Source organism: Plutella xylostella, chromosome 4 (genome assembly GCF_932276165.1).
Source record: "Plutella xylostella chromosome 4, ilPluXylo3.1, whole genome shotgun sequence".
In the NCBI taxonomy this organism is placed as follows: domain Eukaryota; kingdom Metazoa; phylum Arthropoda; class Insecta; order Lepidoptera; family Plutellidae; genus Plutella; species Plutella xylostella.
In genome coordinates, this window is record NC_063984.1 from 3,690,883 (window position 1) to 3,707,774 (window position 16,892).

The 16,892-nt window shown below is 40.6% G+C and overlaps 2 protein-coding genes across 2 annotated transcripts in view; one reads left to right on the top strand and one right to left on the bottom strand.

Annotated features, from left to right (window-relative positions):
* The window catches only part of LOC105395676 (mitoguardin), a 57,009-nt gene that overhangs the window by 19,920 nt on the left and 20,197 nt on the right, over positions 1-16,892 (top strand). The gene's annotated exons all lie outside the window — the stretch shown is intronic.
* LOC105395675 (protein unzipped) overlaps positions 1-16,892 on the bottom strand; it is a 36,360-nt gene that overhangs the window by 6,497 nt on the left and 12,971 nt on the right. The window contains exon 2 of the mRNA XM_038121361.2: positions 9,707-9,762. Coding sequence (XP_037977289.2) covers positions 9,707-9,712 — 6 coding nt within the window. The 5' untranslated portion in view covers positions 9,713-9,762. The remainder of the gene's footprint in view (positions 1-9,706; positions 9,763-16,892) is intronic.

A 16,892-nucleotide genomic window follows, 5' to 3' on the forward strand; every position in this document is an offset into this window, starting at 1 on the left:
CTACCGAGTAGCTATTAGAGTAGTTCTTAGGCTAGTCCGATCCCAAACACTAGACTGTTTATAGGGTTTGTACCGTAGTGAAATTTACGATGCTAAAAAATGGGTTTCGTTCGAGGCGATTCGACGTTTGCAAAGTGTTTGCCATTTGTTACAGATGTAAACTCGTGACTTTGACTAACATATTTTAGCATTCGTGAACCGCCCATAAAATGTTACTGTAAAAACTAAAATTACCTACATTAGGTATGTAGTAGTATGCATTAGCGGTGTCAATGATTTCATGTAACATGATGAATATGAGATGATTTTTATGACGTTTACAAAATGACGAGTCATGCAAAACGTCATTAAATTATTAACGGTTACAAATTATAAATCTCCGTCTATTCAAGGTTCAAGGGACATGATAACATGAACTATAGCCAATAAAAAATACAATAAATCTTCGTTGGCTATTGCAGCCGGCGTCACAGACATGAAATTCAATTTAATAAGTTCAATTGGGATTGACTCGGCCTATTTGAAACCCAAATCTGGACCATTTGTTATTTGATTAGCTACTGAAATATTACCCTTAATAAAGATAAAGCCGTGACATTGTGTAACTAACCGAATCAAATTAAACGAAGATTAAATTATTGTTGTACAGCACAAATGAAATTTCGAATTAGGTCATCAACGAACCACACAAAGCGTTATGCCATAGGTCATCATTATTATCACGTAGACGGCAGAGTTTTATCTAATTATTTGCCTATTAAAGTTTTTTAAAGAGGATGGATTCTATTGAAAATGGAGCATTTCTTTTGTAGAATATATTTTTTGGAATGTTTGCATTCCGTCAGGTGGAGTGAGCCGGCAGCCCCATTGTGCCGAGGCGCGCGGCGTGACGCCGGACGCGCCGCGCGCCAATGCGACACCTACCACAATTGATTAACTGATTTCACTAAACCACTCTTGTGGGAAACCACAAAATGCCATTGAAACTTGACCATTGTGCTCACATAAATCGAATTCTTTCTCACATGGTCGAACTTCACTTGAATTCAATGACGCAGCTTTAAATTCCGACGCGAAATGCTCGCTCTCGCCCAAATTTGAAATGATATGTTTTTCAAGCTCAGTCGTTAACTCAGACAATTATTCAGTGGTAGGCGGTAATGAGTCGATTTGAACACCCTCGACACAGCCCCGAACAATAGCTTCCTCTAGTGCGAGCCACTCGGCTGCAGACGAGAGGGGAACCGTTTCGAATAAAACAAGGAAATTCCGTGTTTGCGCTTCCCCATGTCTATGAATGTGTTTTCCCTAAACCGACAGACAATTCAACACGAGGCGTCAATCACTTTCTATCCAAAGCAGTTGTTGGGGAATGTTCGGTATCCAGGAATCGTAATGCGGCGGGTTCGCTGGCTGTGACCGTATATGGTTTTTGTGTTTGGTCGGACCCTAAACCACAAGCCAGCGGGCAGTTTGAATCGGTGGACGGATTATATCGTCCGTCAGATGCATTGTTTTATTCATGAGCGGAATGTTGTCAGGTCGAGAGGATGACGTTGACGCGTCAAGTGGCTCTGCTTTACTGCACACCGCACTATAAACCATTTTAAATTGTAGCCCGGTGCATTATACAACTGTATAGGTACTCGATGATCTAAGCAGAACTGCTGAACCACAAAGTGCATACATTTACACTTGTGTTTAATTTTAACCCTGTGCCATTGTGGAAGTAATAAATGGGGTTTATTACTGGCAGTGAAGGGACAGGTCAGGGCAAGGTTGAATTTTATGATTCGTACAAACATATAACTTGTTGTAACTGCTAATTATTACCGACAAGTATAAACGCTCATCAATGTAAGTGATTTATAGCTTAAGAAAACATTGTATTAAATTTATACACGAACTCACCAACGTACTAAATATTAATATTTGTTTAGGAAATATGAACAATACCTAGACATAATATTTTGGTTGTTAATTCATATAATTCCACTAGTGAAGGCATATCAGCTCGATTCACGTGTAAATTCCTGTAAACTGATGAGTCCAGTATATCATTTGAGCTGGACACTTGATAAAATAAACAAATAACAATCTGGCATGCAGTACTCATAAGTGTGGAGACAATGAAACCGCTGCGCAGTGACAAAGTGACTGCCTTTGATAAATGAGCCTCGCGTTATCACGGTCTAGCGTTGCGTGACACTGTAGTTGCGTTGCGTTTATCTACGGCACCGCTACGTCAAGTGTCCAGAGGTAATTTATCATTGAGCTGCTTATTTCACACCACATTGGGATTACTGTCCGTTAGTACAGACTCCTATTCTATTCTATTCTATTCTCATAGGGGGTGAAGTTCCTGTACGTGGCTCTCTCGAGTGGAACCTTTGAACAATATCCCCTTGATTTCAGCTCAGCCAGCCTAGCTCCCGAGTAAACTGGAGTAGCAGGCCTGGGTGTTGTAATAGCTGAGGTAGGCGCTCTGTTGGTCCAAGAATAGATAATCTTGTTTCTGTAGTAGGTGGACAAGCTAACAAAATATGTTCAACCGTCTCATCTACTTCTTTACATGTCCTACATAAGGGACTAGTTGAGTTACCTATGGTATATAAGTGTTTATTCACGCAACAATGTCCTGTTATTAATCCTACCATTAATGATATATTACTACGGGACAGGTTGAGTAAGTAGCGTGTAAGTTTATGGTTGTATGATACAATAAACGCTTTACTTTGTCTGCAATCTACACGATTTATCCACTCCTGATTGTGTTCAGATAGTGTTTTATCGGTGAGACATTGCCTTATTGCCTTTGATGACAAACTAATAAATGGTTCTGGCCCTATTGGTAGGGTATTTGATCCCATTCTTGCTAGTCGGTCAGCCTCGCAATTTCCTATGTTGTCGTTATGACTTTTAATCCATTGTACTGTTACATTATTTGAAATGCTTAGGTTTTCAAGTGTTCTGTGACATTCTAAAATTAATTTAGATTTTGTTACAGTTCTGCCTAAGGCACCTAAAATTGCCATACTGTCTGTGTAGAAGCAGATATTGCAATTTTTTGTGTCTTTTATTTGTGTAGCTCCGTCAAGTAGGCTGGCAGCTTCTGCCTGAAAAACAGTAGCTTTGTTCCCGAAGCTGACAGAGTATTGTAAATTAAGTTCCGGGCAGAAGACACCTCCACCGCTGCCCTTCTTGTTCTTGGCTCCGTCAATGTAGATATTGATGTCGTAATAGTACAGACTCCAAAGCTATGAACATTGTTATACCAAGAAATATTAAGCATATTATTATATTCTTACTGATACATAGGTAGTATTACATATAACCTTCTTCTAGCATCGATAGAGGAAATTATAGCCCTCGCACCAAAGAAAACTATACATACTTCGTTCTAGCACGAGCGTGTAAAAAATACTCCCATGTAGAACTCACTCGGCTCAATGTAAGTCGATTAAAGCGAGCAGCAAAGCTCCTCGAGCAATTGCACAGTAATCGCATTACCCACAAGCCGGGATCAATATTACTGGACTGGATTACAACCGCACAAGTGATGGCTTTCCGCGATGCCCCTTTATTGAAAGGAACTTTCAATATAATGTACCATCACACGTTAGAGGAGAACCGTATGTATTGGTACAGTCTTAAATCTAACAGTCTACAAGACATAAACTTAAAATTATCAGATTGGTGTTTAAGATCCAGTTAAATTCCTCTAACACTTATCTAAATTTAATAGGAGTTTGTTTTATCGCACATTAACACCGACCCGCGTCGCATATCGCATAAATAATGCATGCATTGGAGTTGGAGTTGTAAAGTCTATTCAATGAAACATATATTATGTATGCTGTAACGACAATTTGATCTAACAACAGATCTACAACCAATATCGTAAATGTTCTGCTAAAACATATTGGGTGAAAGTCAACTCACTCTAGTGGCTCTACTGGCTACTAATAGTTTACTAATCAAGTTCTTACTTGCAGCGTTTCTACGATGACCTATCACCAGAGCATTATTAGTGCCGTTTACATGGCAGAACAGGGCCAAAGGTCTCATCTGAAACGCTCATACATCAAACTTTAACAAACGACCATGTTTGAACATTATTCTCAAACAAACAAGACTTAAACCAACCGATCTCGCCTAAGCCCATTCATTATTATGTGGGAAAGTATTAGTTTCTCAAAGGTATTTCGGTTTTAATTGCATTTTGCAGTATGTTGTTAGTTATCCCTAGTGAGTTAGTGCTACAACACTAAGCTTTTAACCCAGTTTGTGTGTCGCCTACAATGCAGAAACTCCGTTAACGTCAGCAATGCGATACTGGAGGTGAGTCGAGCACTGTGCTAATTAAATGGTTGGATGTATAAGCATCAGATCGTTTTTTTTTGTTTTCACATGTAGGTGCGATGTAACTCCACACGTTTCTCAATAAAATTCTGAAAAGTTTCACTGTGAAGCGTCGAAATGAAAATTGAACTAAAAGTTGAAAATACGAGTATCGGTTCCGGTGTTCTTTCCTATTCATCGATTGTATGTTCTTTGTGTTTGCTAGGGGACACTGGAACGAATTTCGAAATTGCGTTCTTTTATATTACAGTTTCAATAAACGTACATTTTGGTACCGCTACCGCCGGTAACCGTTAGCAGGTGATAAGCGTGCCTCAATTACGTTTGACCCCTCGCCGCGGCCGCTTGCAACTACAATCTCTGCTGACGATCGACAATATTACCGGCGCTCTGGCCTGGAACATCTGTAGTGTACTTGCCACCTGTTCCGTGCTCTAGGAAGACATTAAGCTCAGCTCCATTGCAGTCTTCATGATGTCACGACTCTTAATCCGAGGCATTTATCTAAACAATACCGAAACCGTTAAGGACCCAGTTCTTCACGTTTGGACGTTTTATTTATAAAATATCGTGTCGTTGGATTTCTCGTTCGTTTTTGTAATGAGTATCTTGTCATCACGTCCCTTACGAACGTGACCTCTTTGGTAAATAACAAAGAGGATGGAGTAGCGTGAGAGAGGCGCTGGGCGGGGCCGCGCTGGGAGGCAATTATCTCGGTAATAGCTTGTTATCAGACGCCACCTCATCGTGATGGTTAATGAAGAGACTGCGCCAGCTTTCCTTTGTACTCCTCTCAGTTGTCCAGTTAGACACCTGACAAATCACATACATGTCGTATTACCTATGATGGAGATTTGTTTTCGGTATATCCAAATATTTCATCCTAGACAACTAGGTTTTTGTAGACGAATTGTTACTATGGTTAGCTATAACGGAACCTTCATGTAACGGTCAATTACTGATGATTGCATTGGATTTACTTAAGCTTCTTGCGTGGATTCTTGTCCACGGAAACTGTTAAGTTTTTGTGACTGTGCACCGTTATATTACTTAAGTTCGGTGACTTACCAGTGGTTTTGTTACAAAATGGAGCTTTCTAAAAGTCATTGTGCTAATCATGCGGTAAAAAATCTTATTACCTTTGAAACAAAAAGAATATTATTATGCTGCATTATACATGTAGATCCGTTACGACACTTAAGATGAACAGGTGCAGAAATAGCAGTAAATAGCATTCTCCGCAGCTAGACACGGTATGACGTATGACAAGCTCGCAATCCTGATCGTCATTTGAGCAGCATTAGCTGCTGTGGCTTGTACCGTGGAGTGAGACAGATTACTTTGTAATATATGGTGGTGGTCGAGCAACCAGTCCGTCCGCTCGCTAGTTTCGATTGGTCGGTAATGCCCCGCGTCTAGCCGCTGCAAGGCCCGACACTAGTTTTTGCAACATTAAATAGCTCTCTCGGGCGCCATCACACTCTCACGTACAACAGTTACCGTCCATATATTATCGATGTACCCACGCTCAACTACCGACAAATTGACTTCCTGTAAAAAGTGAGCTAATGGTGTTGTTGACTATTTCAGGCTGTTGCTATAAATGTTGTACATTTCGCGGAAACAGCGCATTTTGTTTGCCTTTCCAAGGCACGTACGAAAATGTTTCATGGAATTTCGAACAAATACAAAACTGGTGGGAGGATTGTCTAGCCGGAGGGTGGCTGGCCACCGTCAAAACATGCTTAAATCGGGGTTGGATTTTAAATAATTGCTCCCTCAATTGTCTCAAGCCGTGTTTAGTTTTGTAGCCTTATCATATTTTTTTATAACTATAAAACAAATTCTTTTTCGAATTCGGTTTTTTTGAGAGATTATACTCCGTTAGAACCTTATGGATGCGTCGTCATGATCGTTTTTAGCCGATGTGTGGTGTGGAGGTCGCGCGCCGCTGCGCCCGCGCACCCAGCTGATGCCGTGGGAACAACCTCATGCATGAAGATCGTTATCATGCCGGCCGCCGGTATGCATGTATGCATGACCACGACTACAATTTCGCTGCGAATCAACCGAAGACCACACCGACTACCAATTACGCCAAAACATCATGAGAATCAACAACGACTCTCTGTAATTATCTTAATTCGACATGTTTATTATTGAAACACTTGCATACAATGACAGATTGTTGAAAACGGAACATTGCGCGACGCGACAGTGATAGCTTTGAACAAGACATTACGATACGATACGACGACGCAGACATGATAAATTGTTTTCATAAATGGAGAGAAAAGATAAGCTCCTCGTACGTACGTTGTGGCGAATTATAGTTCAACTCGTGATAGAGACGTGGCGCCCGCGGCTGCAGCGAGCCGCAAATAGTCACAACGAAGCTCTTACAACCTCTTAAAACAATAGGATGCGGGTTGTCGCGACTCCACGGCTTATTGTCTGTTCTACTTGCGCCCATAAACTCAGTTGACAATACAATTAACTAATGATCTCCCCACTTTATCCTTCATTTCAAATTGGATTGTGTGCCCATTGATGTTTTGTTGATACTTACAGGAAAATCAAGCTTTTTATAAAGATTAATTGAATCCGGAAAATTTAAAGACTTGTAGCTGCTATTGCAATACATTACTGGCTCCATTTATAATCTTTATCTACACGTTCACGGCTGACTCTTATCGCCTTCTGCTGCCTTGTATTCGTAATGGCCAATGCTGAGAAAGATCAGAATATCTATTAATTTCTCTTCATTATTAGGAATTCCAATGACCAGGTGGAGATCTTGGATAGGCAATAAATGATAGTAGGCTAGTGCTGGCTGAATGACGTTAATGAATAGAATGTGAAGTAGCGCCGATGAGTGCAGGTCTCGGAGGACGCCCGCCCCGGCGGTGGCGTCACGCGATCTCATGAACGCGTCCTAGATACCGATGTCTGTGCCTGCCCTATAATATAGCTCGATGAGTTTTATAATAAAAGGTTTGAAGATTTAGAAAAACCGATTTCATACTGTACAACCTACCCTATCTATCCATATTTGTGATCGCAGACTGGAACGCGAGATGTCCCAGGATAAGGACTGCGGTCTGGTGCGTGCAACCGTTTCCGTTTTAGACAATTAAATTTTCTCTTTTCGAATTGAAATAAGCTTTTTATTTAACTTTAATATCGGCCAGTGCTCCCGCCAACGGTTCTATTAGCAACGAAGTGGTTAGTAAAGTATCATAGGGTTAAGACAAAGTAGAGCTATAAATCAAAACGGCAAGAAGGGCTAATTAACGCCCGGGCTCAAGTGAACCGTGGCCGCACCTGCCGCCAGCCCTGCTGGGCTCAACCGGACTCTAATACTTCTGATTTACACGGTACATTTCATAACCCCCAGCAATATAACTCTTGTATTAATTCCCTAAAGAACTAGTTGCTTGCTAAGCAATTTGTAGATATAATAAAAATACATATAAGCAATACCGCAATTGAACATACTTGCATGTACTTAGGTATATGCAAGTAATTTGCGGGACCGCAGCGTGACTAAACGGAACGACGGATTATTTATTGCATTAGAACTGTGCCGACGGGCATAAGCAGATACAGTTGGTAATAGAGCAGTTTAAATAATTGCCTTGGATGTAATTGTCAATGCCATATGAGACTCTTCTACGATCTGGCTTGTTTAAATTTTGGTTTCCTCACCGCGGGTAATAAATAAGTGGGTGTTTGTCCGTATCGGCCATAAGTCGGGCGGAGTGTGGCCGCCGCGGGCTGCCTTGTAAACCGTAACTTGATTAATGTGGACCCCACCGTAGTTCCAGACCTTCAGTATCTGCACTCGCAGCTACTGTATTGATTTTGTCTGACGCTATTTGAGTATATAAATGATTTATTTATTCTCTCCTCAACAAATCTTTCATCTGCTCCACAATTTCATTGACAATAACTCGTTCGTTAGTCACCATCGCCGCTAATCTGTATTCGAGTGTTTGTTATTTTATTATTTAGGTCACGTTATTTTTAACATCTCAAGTATCGCATACATATAACGCATATCATAGCATTTAAGTCATTGAATTCTCATCATCATGCTTGCGAATTGGACCCAATTGAAAGTCAAATCATGCACGAACAATCAAATGCAATACAATGCCAATTAACATCTTCAATTGGCTTTTATCGGTGCACCTCAGATAGAATCCTCTCTACAATGTAAATGAAATTTTAATTGGGTTCCTTAAACTTACAACAACTTATCGAGTTTAACAAAGTATTTATTTATGGTACAATAACCTGCCTTGTATATCTCGAATATATATAGGTCATATTTTGAAAGGCTTTAATACGTTATTTAAATCGTGTTTTGAATTGATGACCGCTTCTCCGTGTTGTGAATACAATCACTCACTTTCATTAGCGTACGATCGATTTAACGTGTGACTCGAATAGCGATGTTTCCTGCAATTGATTGCTTCTCTATGTATATCGTCTGCATACATACTACTCGAATCTGCTGATACCGGCCATATTACTTTGTTTGTTTTTATTTTTGACTCGCTATTCTTCAAGGTCTTCTCGAAATTGAAGATCTGCGTCGTTGCACTTAGTTCATTTTTAATATCTGACGTAATATGAGTACACAGTATGAATGGCACGGCGCATTATACAATAAAAGTTGAAGCCGGATTGAGGAGGCAATCATGACGCCCCAGCGATTTGCAGCCCAACGAGCGGCAAGGTCGCCGTCTGATTGTCGGTAATAGCCCGCGCTAGGATAGGATACGTCACCTATGATACACTGCCCCAATTTCATGCATCTCCTCTAAATGCCCTCGAATTTTCTATCACAAATTAATTGGCTTGAAAAAACACTCTCGCTATTATATACAGAGGGGTCAAAAATTGATTGATGGATGGACTGATGATGAGGTTTTAATGGATTCCTGAGGAAATTCTCAAAGGATGTAGCTGATTTTGGTTTAGCATGAATAAATTAAGGTGGGCGCATAGCTGCAGGCACCGGACCGGGCGAGCCCCGGGTGCCGAGGACGCAATTGCAGCCTCGGACACTGATGAGATGATAGCCCCAATGTTCTCCGACGACGTTGTGCAACTTTGTTATTTTTAGCATCTACGTTCCACGATGATCCTGCCTAAGATAATAGATTAAACCAAGTACTGAGCTTTATAATTTTTTATAATATGTTAGAAAGATTATAGTGATTTTTAATCTTTTAGCTTTTACTTTCATCTATTGGATTATACATATTAGGTAAGCTATAATCATAAATGTATAGATAACTATAACTATTTTGACCAATTTACTATAATTCATTACCTTCATGAAAGGCTATAAGTGTTCCAGTTTGGCTGCAAAGACGACAAGTAGATTATCTGCAAAGAAAAAAATACATAGTTAAATGCTGTTTTTATCGACCCACTATTTAAGGATCTTTTATTTGTATCCTAAGTGGTATCAAAACTTATTTAAAGTAACTAAGAATAGACGGATGTTAGCGCTTGTAATTTACATTTGAAGTAAATTGTTAGTAATCAAGCGAATTATATTATATGCCCTGATCAGATGGCAAGCCGTTATCAAGATGCAGCTGTCCGGTAAACTGTTTATCTTTTTAACAAATAGAATACACTTTATTGCAACCAACAGAACGCTCTATTGCACTGGATCAACAATTGCCTTGCAGCTGCTAAGGATTACTCATAATACTCATATTATTAAACGTTATACATTCTGACACGTAATATTACGTTTACGATGTTACAGCTTCACATATCTATATCCTAACTAATATTATAAATGCGAAAGTAACTGTGTCTGTCTGTCTGTCTGTCTGTCTGTCTGTCTGTCTGTCTGTCTGTTACTCTTTCACGCCAAAACTACTGAACGGATTTGAATGAAATTTGGTATACATATGGTCTAGACCATGGGAAAGAACATAGGCTACTTTTTATCCCGGAATTCCCACGGGAAAACTTTTAAGGCGAAGCGAAGCGCGCGGGAACAGCTAGTACTAATATAATTACTGTGGAAAACCGTACATGAGCGAATATTGAGCAAAGTGGCCGCAAACTAAACATAATCAAATGAAAACTGATAGCGCTAGCAAACAGTGGCCAGTTCATTCATCATTTTCACTCCACGTATCTGCATTAACAGCTCCATTCGTTAACACAATTTATAAATGCTAATCGCTAACTCATGCTGCAGTGTTTCGTGGAAAGCAATTTCTCGGGCATTTCTTGAGAATTTGATGAAACAAGAAGTTAATGTTAATATAAACAGAGTACCCATAATGATTATGTCAGTACACTTTGCGCATCGCGTTGCAATCTTGTTGTGACAATGCATTCGTTATGCGGCGGTGGCCGTCCTTCTCCACGGTAACGGATCCATTGTTCTCACTCTTACAAAGAACACTTGGTAACTGGATCTCGATGTTTTTCCCGTGAACAAACATGTTACTTGTGTACATCGATAATACCGATGTCACGTCAATGAAGTAATAAAGGGCGGGCCCGAAGAGTTCTGATGGATCTGCCAATTCGTTTTGTTAGCGGCCGACAAGTCCGGACATGGAGGCATCGGGCGCTTCGTTAGTTAATGGACCATTATCCGCTTTAGTCCCTGCCCCAGAAACTGTCTGACGCGCAGCAAACTTACTGGAACATCCTTAACTTTATTGACTCTATCCGTCCGTTTCTCTTGTAATTCCCTCTAATGAAATTGAAGGAAACAAAATGACTTTGCAAATGGAAGTTACTCGTAACAGTCCTAACACTTTTTAGGTACAGAAATAAAAAAAGGAAATTACCTTAGCCACGATTTGTGGTTTCCAATTTTGTACCCCCGCGTCCAAAATTGTTCGGAACCGCAAAGTATAAGGGATTTGCCGACATAGAAGGGGAGTTGAATGGACAGTAACATTGCATATTGACAGTCGTCGGTATCGGTACAAAGTTCAAGTAACCGGGGGGAAATTGGGATTGGACTTTCCGGGTCTTGTTAACCCCGCATGGCCTACTTTTTTCAGTAATATCATCACTGTCTTCATAATCGTTTATTTCTTATACGTTTATTTTTTATTGGCCAGTGTGTAATTGGCAGCACTGCAGAGTTGGAAGCTTTCATTTAAGATATCAAGTTACTGTGGGACGTGGCACATACACGCCCAACATATGTCGTAGGTCGTCCGGATCGCGATATTCCCTCGTATCTGCCCCCTCGTTCCCAAATTGCCTGCGAAATCTCGCGGCCCTTTGTCCAATGGAGTTATTATTACGGTCCGCTGATTTGATGAGGATACCCATGCACAAACATATCGCTTTATGCCGCCTACGTATTTATGGCAACAATAAAGGTCTGGCCCTGGCATGCTCCAAAGAAACGAAATTAATCCGTAACAAAAGCTTATTTAAAAACCAGAACCGATTTTTTTGATTTCATTATAATTTTCACCCAAAAATATACATGTAACGAAATTAAATTAAGATAAAGTTGGTAAATGGAATTGGTTTGAGTTACATCATAAATTCATTAGGGATTTGTATCGAATATTCATTTGGAAGGTTGTTATTTTAGCTTGCCGTGCGGAGTGGAAGCAGCGAGTGTGGGTAGTATCCCTGGAGGCAGGGGGCAGGGGGAGGGGGCGGAATGGCACTTCCTCGGTTGCCATGGCGACGCCCCGCACGTGGCTGCCTTGCCTTCAGCCGCGAGGGCTTCTCTAGGTTTACAAAAAACTTCCGAACAAGAGCCTTCATGCTATTGGTCTGTTTAATGCAACGCGACAGACGCCCGGTTAGCGCAGCAGAGTTCCATAACTTTTTTTTTTGTAAGCTAGACTGACCCTCTTGTTTCAGTCCCAGTCTCTCCCGAATTAGCGAACTGGAACACTCGCCGCCAATTCGGATAGAAAGCGCAGGTTATATCCGTTTATATCACGGGTGCTCCTTCAGGTGAAATGGTTCGCGTAATATTACGGTGGAGCATCAACCCTCCAAGCAAGTAATTTTAGTATCGTGGCATTTCCCTGCCTATTTCTATAACGGTAGTATAGTAATGAATCGTTTTAAGTCTTTGTTTATTATTAAAATCTATCAACTTGGATATTTTGTCTGGACATGTGGGGCAACTGGGGTGTGATTTGTAGTCTCGCTGGCTCAATTGAGTATTATTTATTCAAGGCCTCAGTAGAAGCGTGCAACTGGCCCAGAGGGAGCCTGCCTGGCTGCTCATTAGTCAACCCTTCGTCTCGACCCGACGTAATTTAATTACGAAATTATGTTATGCCTTTCATTACAGCCCTATGCAATGACTTCGCAAATTTTACAGACGTGTGTTTCAAAAAAAACAGCAGGCTATGCCGACTCTTTAACTCCAATAAAATAAATGCCAAAGAAGAATTAATAAAAGGATTTGCCCAATTAATGAATTCTTAGCCGAATTAGATCGAGCGTTCTTAATTTATTAGTCCCCTTTAATGTTCGCAATGTTTTAACCCTCGCAATTTAATCGCGCCAACGAAAACGATTTCGAAGGAGTTAAGATGGAATCTTCACTTTAAGGAAACCTAAGTAGCTAGATGTGTTTGGAACACGAATCACAAAAAGATACAGTGCTGATTTTATTTTGTATCAATAAATTATCATAAGTAAGTATAATATTATATTTTCAAGTAAACTGATATAAATCATAAATCAATCAAAATATACCAAACCAAATCACATTGACATAAGTAGGACATGTCAGCCGTGTCGAGCAAATCTAATCCATCAATATCCGTGGTGATTCCATTACTGCTGCTCGCGGCATGAAAGCTACGCAACCACTGCGTCCATTCGACTCAGTGTTCGTAATGGGGCGGGGGTGTACTTTATCGACTGTGGTACATCGACGTCGCTATTACCACTAATGCCATGACACTTGTGCAGGGATACACCCACGTGGCGGCCCGTGAGCTCACTGGCCTTCCTGTCTTCCGATACGGACTCATTACCGCTATCTTCATCTGCACTACCAGCTAGAAAATGAAGTCATGGTTGGAACCTTGCTGCTTAAAATGAAGCATTTTCTTCTATTAGTGTAGGCAGCTGCGACAAAGTTTGAAATGAAGGATTTGGATGATAGTTTAGATTTGACTTGCTCTTCGCAAGTTCAAATTGACTTGCCTTGACTTGACTTGTTCAAACTTTCGCCATTTATTTAGTGCTGATGTCATACCTGCTCGCAATAAAAACACCCCTCGCTCTTGGGGATCGATCCGTCTGTATTACATATTTATTGGTAACAGCAGGGTCTTGGGAAGTTAAGGAAAAATGCTAATGCCTTCGACATGACCCTTGCCGCTTCCGTGAGGGGATCACTTGATGTTATCATAATTACTTGAAGGAATGTTATGGTACGAGCTGATTTGAATATCTCTTTAATGAAGTTAAAAGCCCGCGAATTAATTCAATGTCCACCCGGTGACTCATCGTCGCGTCAACTTTGACCGCGTTCTACCGAAGATAATTTTTATCATTCATTAATGAACACGTAACACCAGTGTCTTTGTAGGAATTTGCTATATTTATTATTCCATTTGTTATAGATTAATTTCGCAGTATCTCTCTCATTAGCCAATTAATCAGTAATACACAATAAACCACACTTAAATGTCTCACATCTGAAATTTTTGCGGTGCTCCCTCTGACACAGACAGTAATTATTCCCCTCCATTACGTTTGTATGTAAACTGGGAGCACAATGCCGACAGACCCGGGTGGCGGTTAACGTGTTAACGTGTTCACACAGAAACGCGCACAATTTAGCCTTATTTGCCTTTAGGACAAGGGAAAATAGCACCTATCATCAGTAACGTATACTCCTCATTAGCTGAGGAGAAAGTACGTTTTGGTTCGGCACCTTCAAGCTTCCGAAGTTTGCATTAATTACAGTAAACTTGGCCCGATGTAGAACAAACTCCCCGATGATAATAAACATTGTGCAATATCTGTGTAATTAAGTTGGCGCTGGAAGTGGCTGTGGAAGTTGCCGCAGACAAACTGCCGCTCAGTGAACTTTGTCTATGAGGGCCGCCATAACTTTGAGGAAATATGACTGACTTATAGATTGTGTTTCGGATATAAATATGTGTGTGTGGATTTACTTGGCTATTTATTGAAAAGCTAAAGTTAAACTTCATAATAAGCCATTTTCATTTCACAAACTATATTTTACCCCAGCTGGCGAATTTCACAAACTTTTAGCGGTCCCCTTTACAGAAAAATGTTCCCCTAATGAAAAACTTGGACGCTTTGCAAACAAACATAGAGCAGAGAGAGAGTTCCCGTTTGCATATGGAATGAAGTTAGTGGTCCATGGCTCTGAGGCTGGATTAAACTCATTCATCCGCCGAGAGCGTGAAATACTGCGCAGGGCTTACTTTTTGCAACAATGACTCATCCACGTTCTATAGGACGCGGGACGGCGGTGGTACACTAGCTACTCTCGCAGAATGACGTCACGGTTCTGGCTGAGTCAAAGCACAAAATTTATTAAACGAGTAATTATTTTATTCGATAAATCTATGATTCAACAACACAGCATACCTCATAATGTTGTTCAGGGTTGTTCCAGGGAGACGAGTAAATGTGACACATAATCATTGCTCATGATGATCATCAATGGTCTAGGTTATTTTGAATACGGATTTCCCCATAAAATAGGTGAATGAGTTCTCAGAATCCACAGAAGACATTAACAGCGGAAACGAGAAACGAGTTTCTTCCGAAGTCAACGTGGCACGACTGCGAGCAAAAAAAAAGTGAGCGTGCGTAGGAGTAATTTTGGCGATAAGAACTCCACGTGAGAGCGGGTCAACGACCTGTTCGTCTCCGGCATTTCTTACTGAGTCACCAGTAAGTTGCCTTTAGCTCGGATGCTCATGGAGCCATGTTAGCACTTGGCCTGCACCCGGGACCTGCAAATGAAGTCGCTAACAGCGCGCGGTCACGTACGGGAGACAAGTTCGTGACGAACGTGTGGATTCCACCTCTATTGCTCTTCAAACTTTTTACACACTCATCCTTTGGTGCATTCCTTTTAGGGAATCTAATTAAGGTGTAAAGTACTCGGCAATCTTTTACTAGATATTATAATGTGAGTAAAATTCGTATACTTAACCTAAAAAACCGGCCAAGTGCGAGTCGGGCTCGCGCACAAAGGGATCCGTAGCAGCAAATATAATATTACAGTTAAATCAACCTATCTCAAAAACTATAAGAGATACTTTGATCAAACCAAAAATCGTTGAAAGAGTTAATTAGCATGCATCACCTCTATTTTTTTTAGAATTTTATACCCCGTAGTTATAAAAATAGAGGGGGGGGGACATACTTTTTACGACTTTGAGAGCTGATATCCCAAAAACCGTTCACTTTAAGAAAAATGTTTTTTAGAAAACTTTATATCATTTTAAAAACCTTTCCATTGATACCCCACACGGGTATGTACATCGAAAAAAAAAATTTCATCCCTCAGTTACATGTATGGGGGGCCCCACCCCCAATTCTTTTTTTTACTATTTAGTGTCATATTTTTGTAGCCGTTCATACAACACATATTCCCATCAAATTTCATCACTGTAGTACTTATAGTTTCCGAGTAAATCGGCTGTGACAGACGGACAGACGGACAGACGGACAGACGGACATGACGAAACTATAAGGGTTCCGTTTTTGCCATTTTGGCTACGGAACCCTAATAAAAAAGGACCAACCAAAAAAACCGGTCTGAATGTTCATAATGAACGTCATAAGGATTCGAGAGGCTTTGTATGTGGTGAGAGCCATTAACAATGTCGAAACCCGTGGAATGGACTGAGTGGAGGGGTCGAGGAATTTATCAAAGTATTATGATCACGAAATGAACGCAGCGATAGAGATCCCGTAATGAGAGGCTACCCACGTGGGGAGAAGTCAACCGCCTGAGCATGTGGTTTTATTAACACTTCATTTGTACTCATTTACACTGAATAATTTATGTGAATTCGACGAGTCTATTAGTGTTAATTAATTTGTATTTGGAAAGCTCAATAACATAGAACGTGACGAGCTTCGAGAAACGTTACGTATAGCAGGCAGGTAGTTTGTTTCATTGTTTGACAATATCGGATCAGGCACAATAAACTTGACCGACATTCGGAGCTAGGTCACCCAGATCAGGTCAGGTCATTGGGGTAGCTCGGCATTCGTGCCCCGCGCAGCTTTCAATGTCCTGGCCAGCGAAAGCTTTTAAATTCTGGACCAAAACAAGCGATATTGATTTTAGATTCAGACTTCACTATTTGCTGATTTTACTATTAACTGAACTTCTAAATTTATCATGTAATGTAGGTTAGCCATGACCAAAGTAGGTACATTCCACCTACACATATAGTTGTTTATGGTAAAATGATTCAGTAAATGCCCTGTTCCGTTGATACTGATGGTACTATTCGATCACGTGGCAAGGTCACTACGACTCC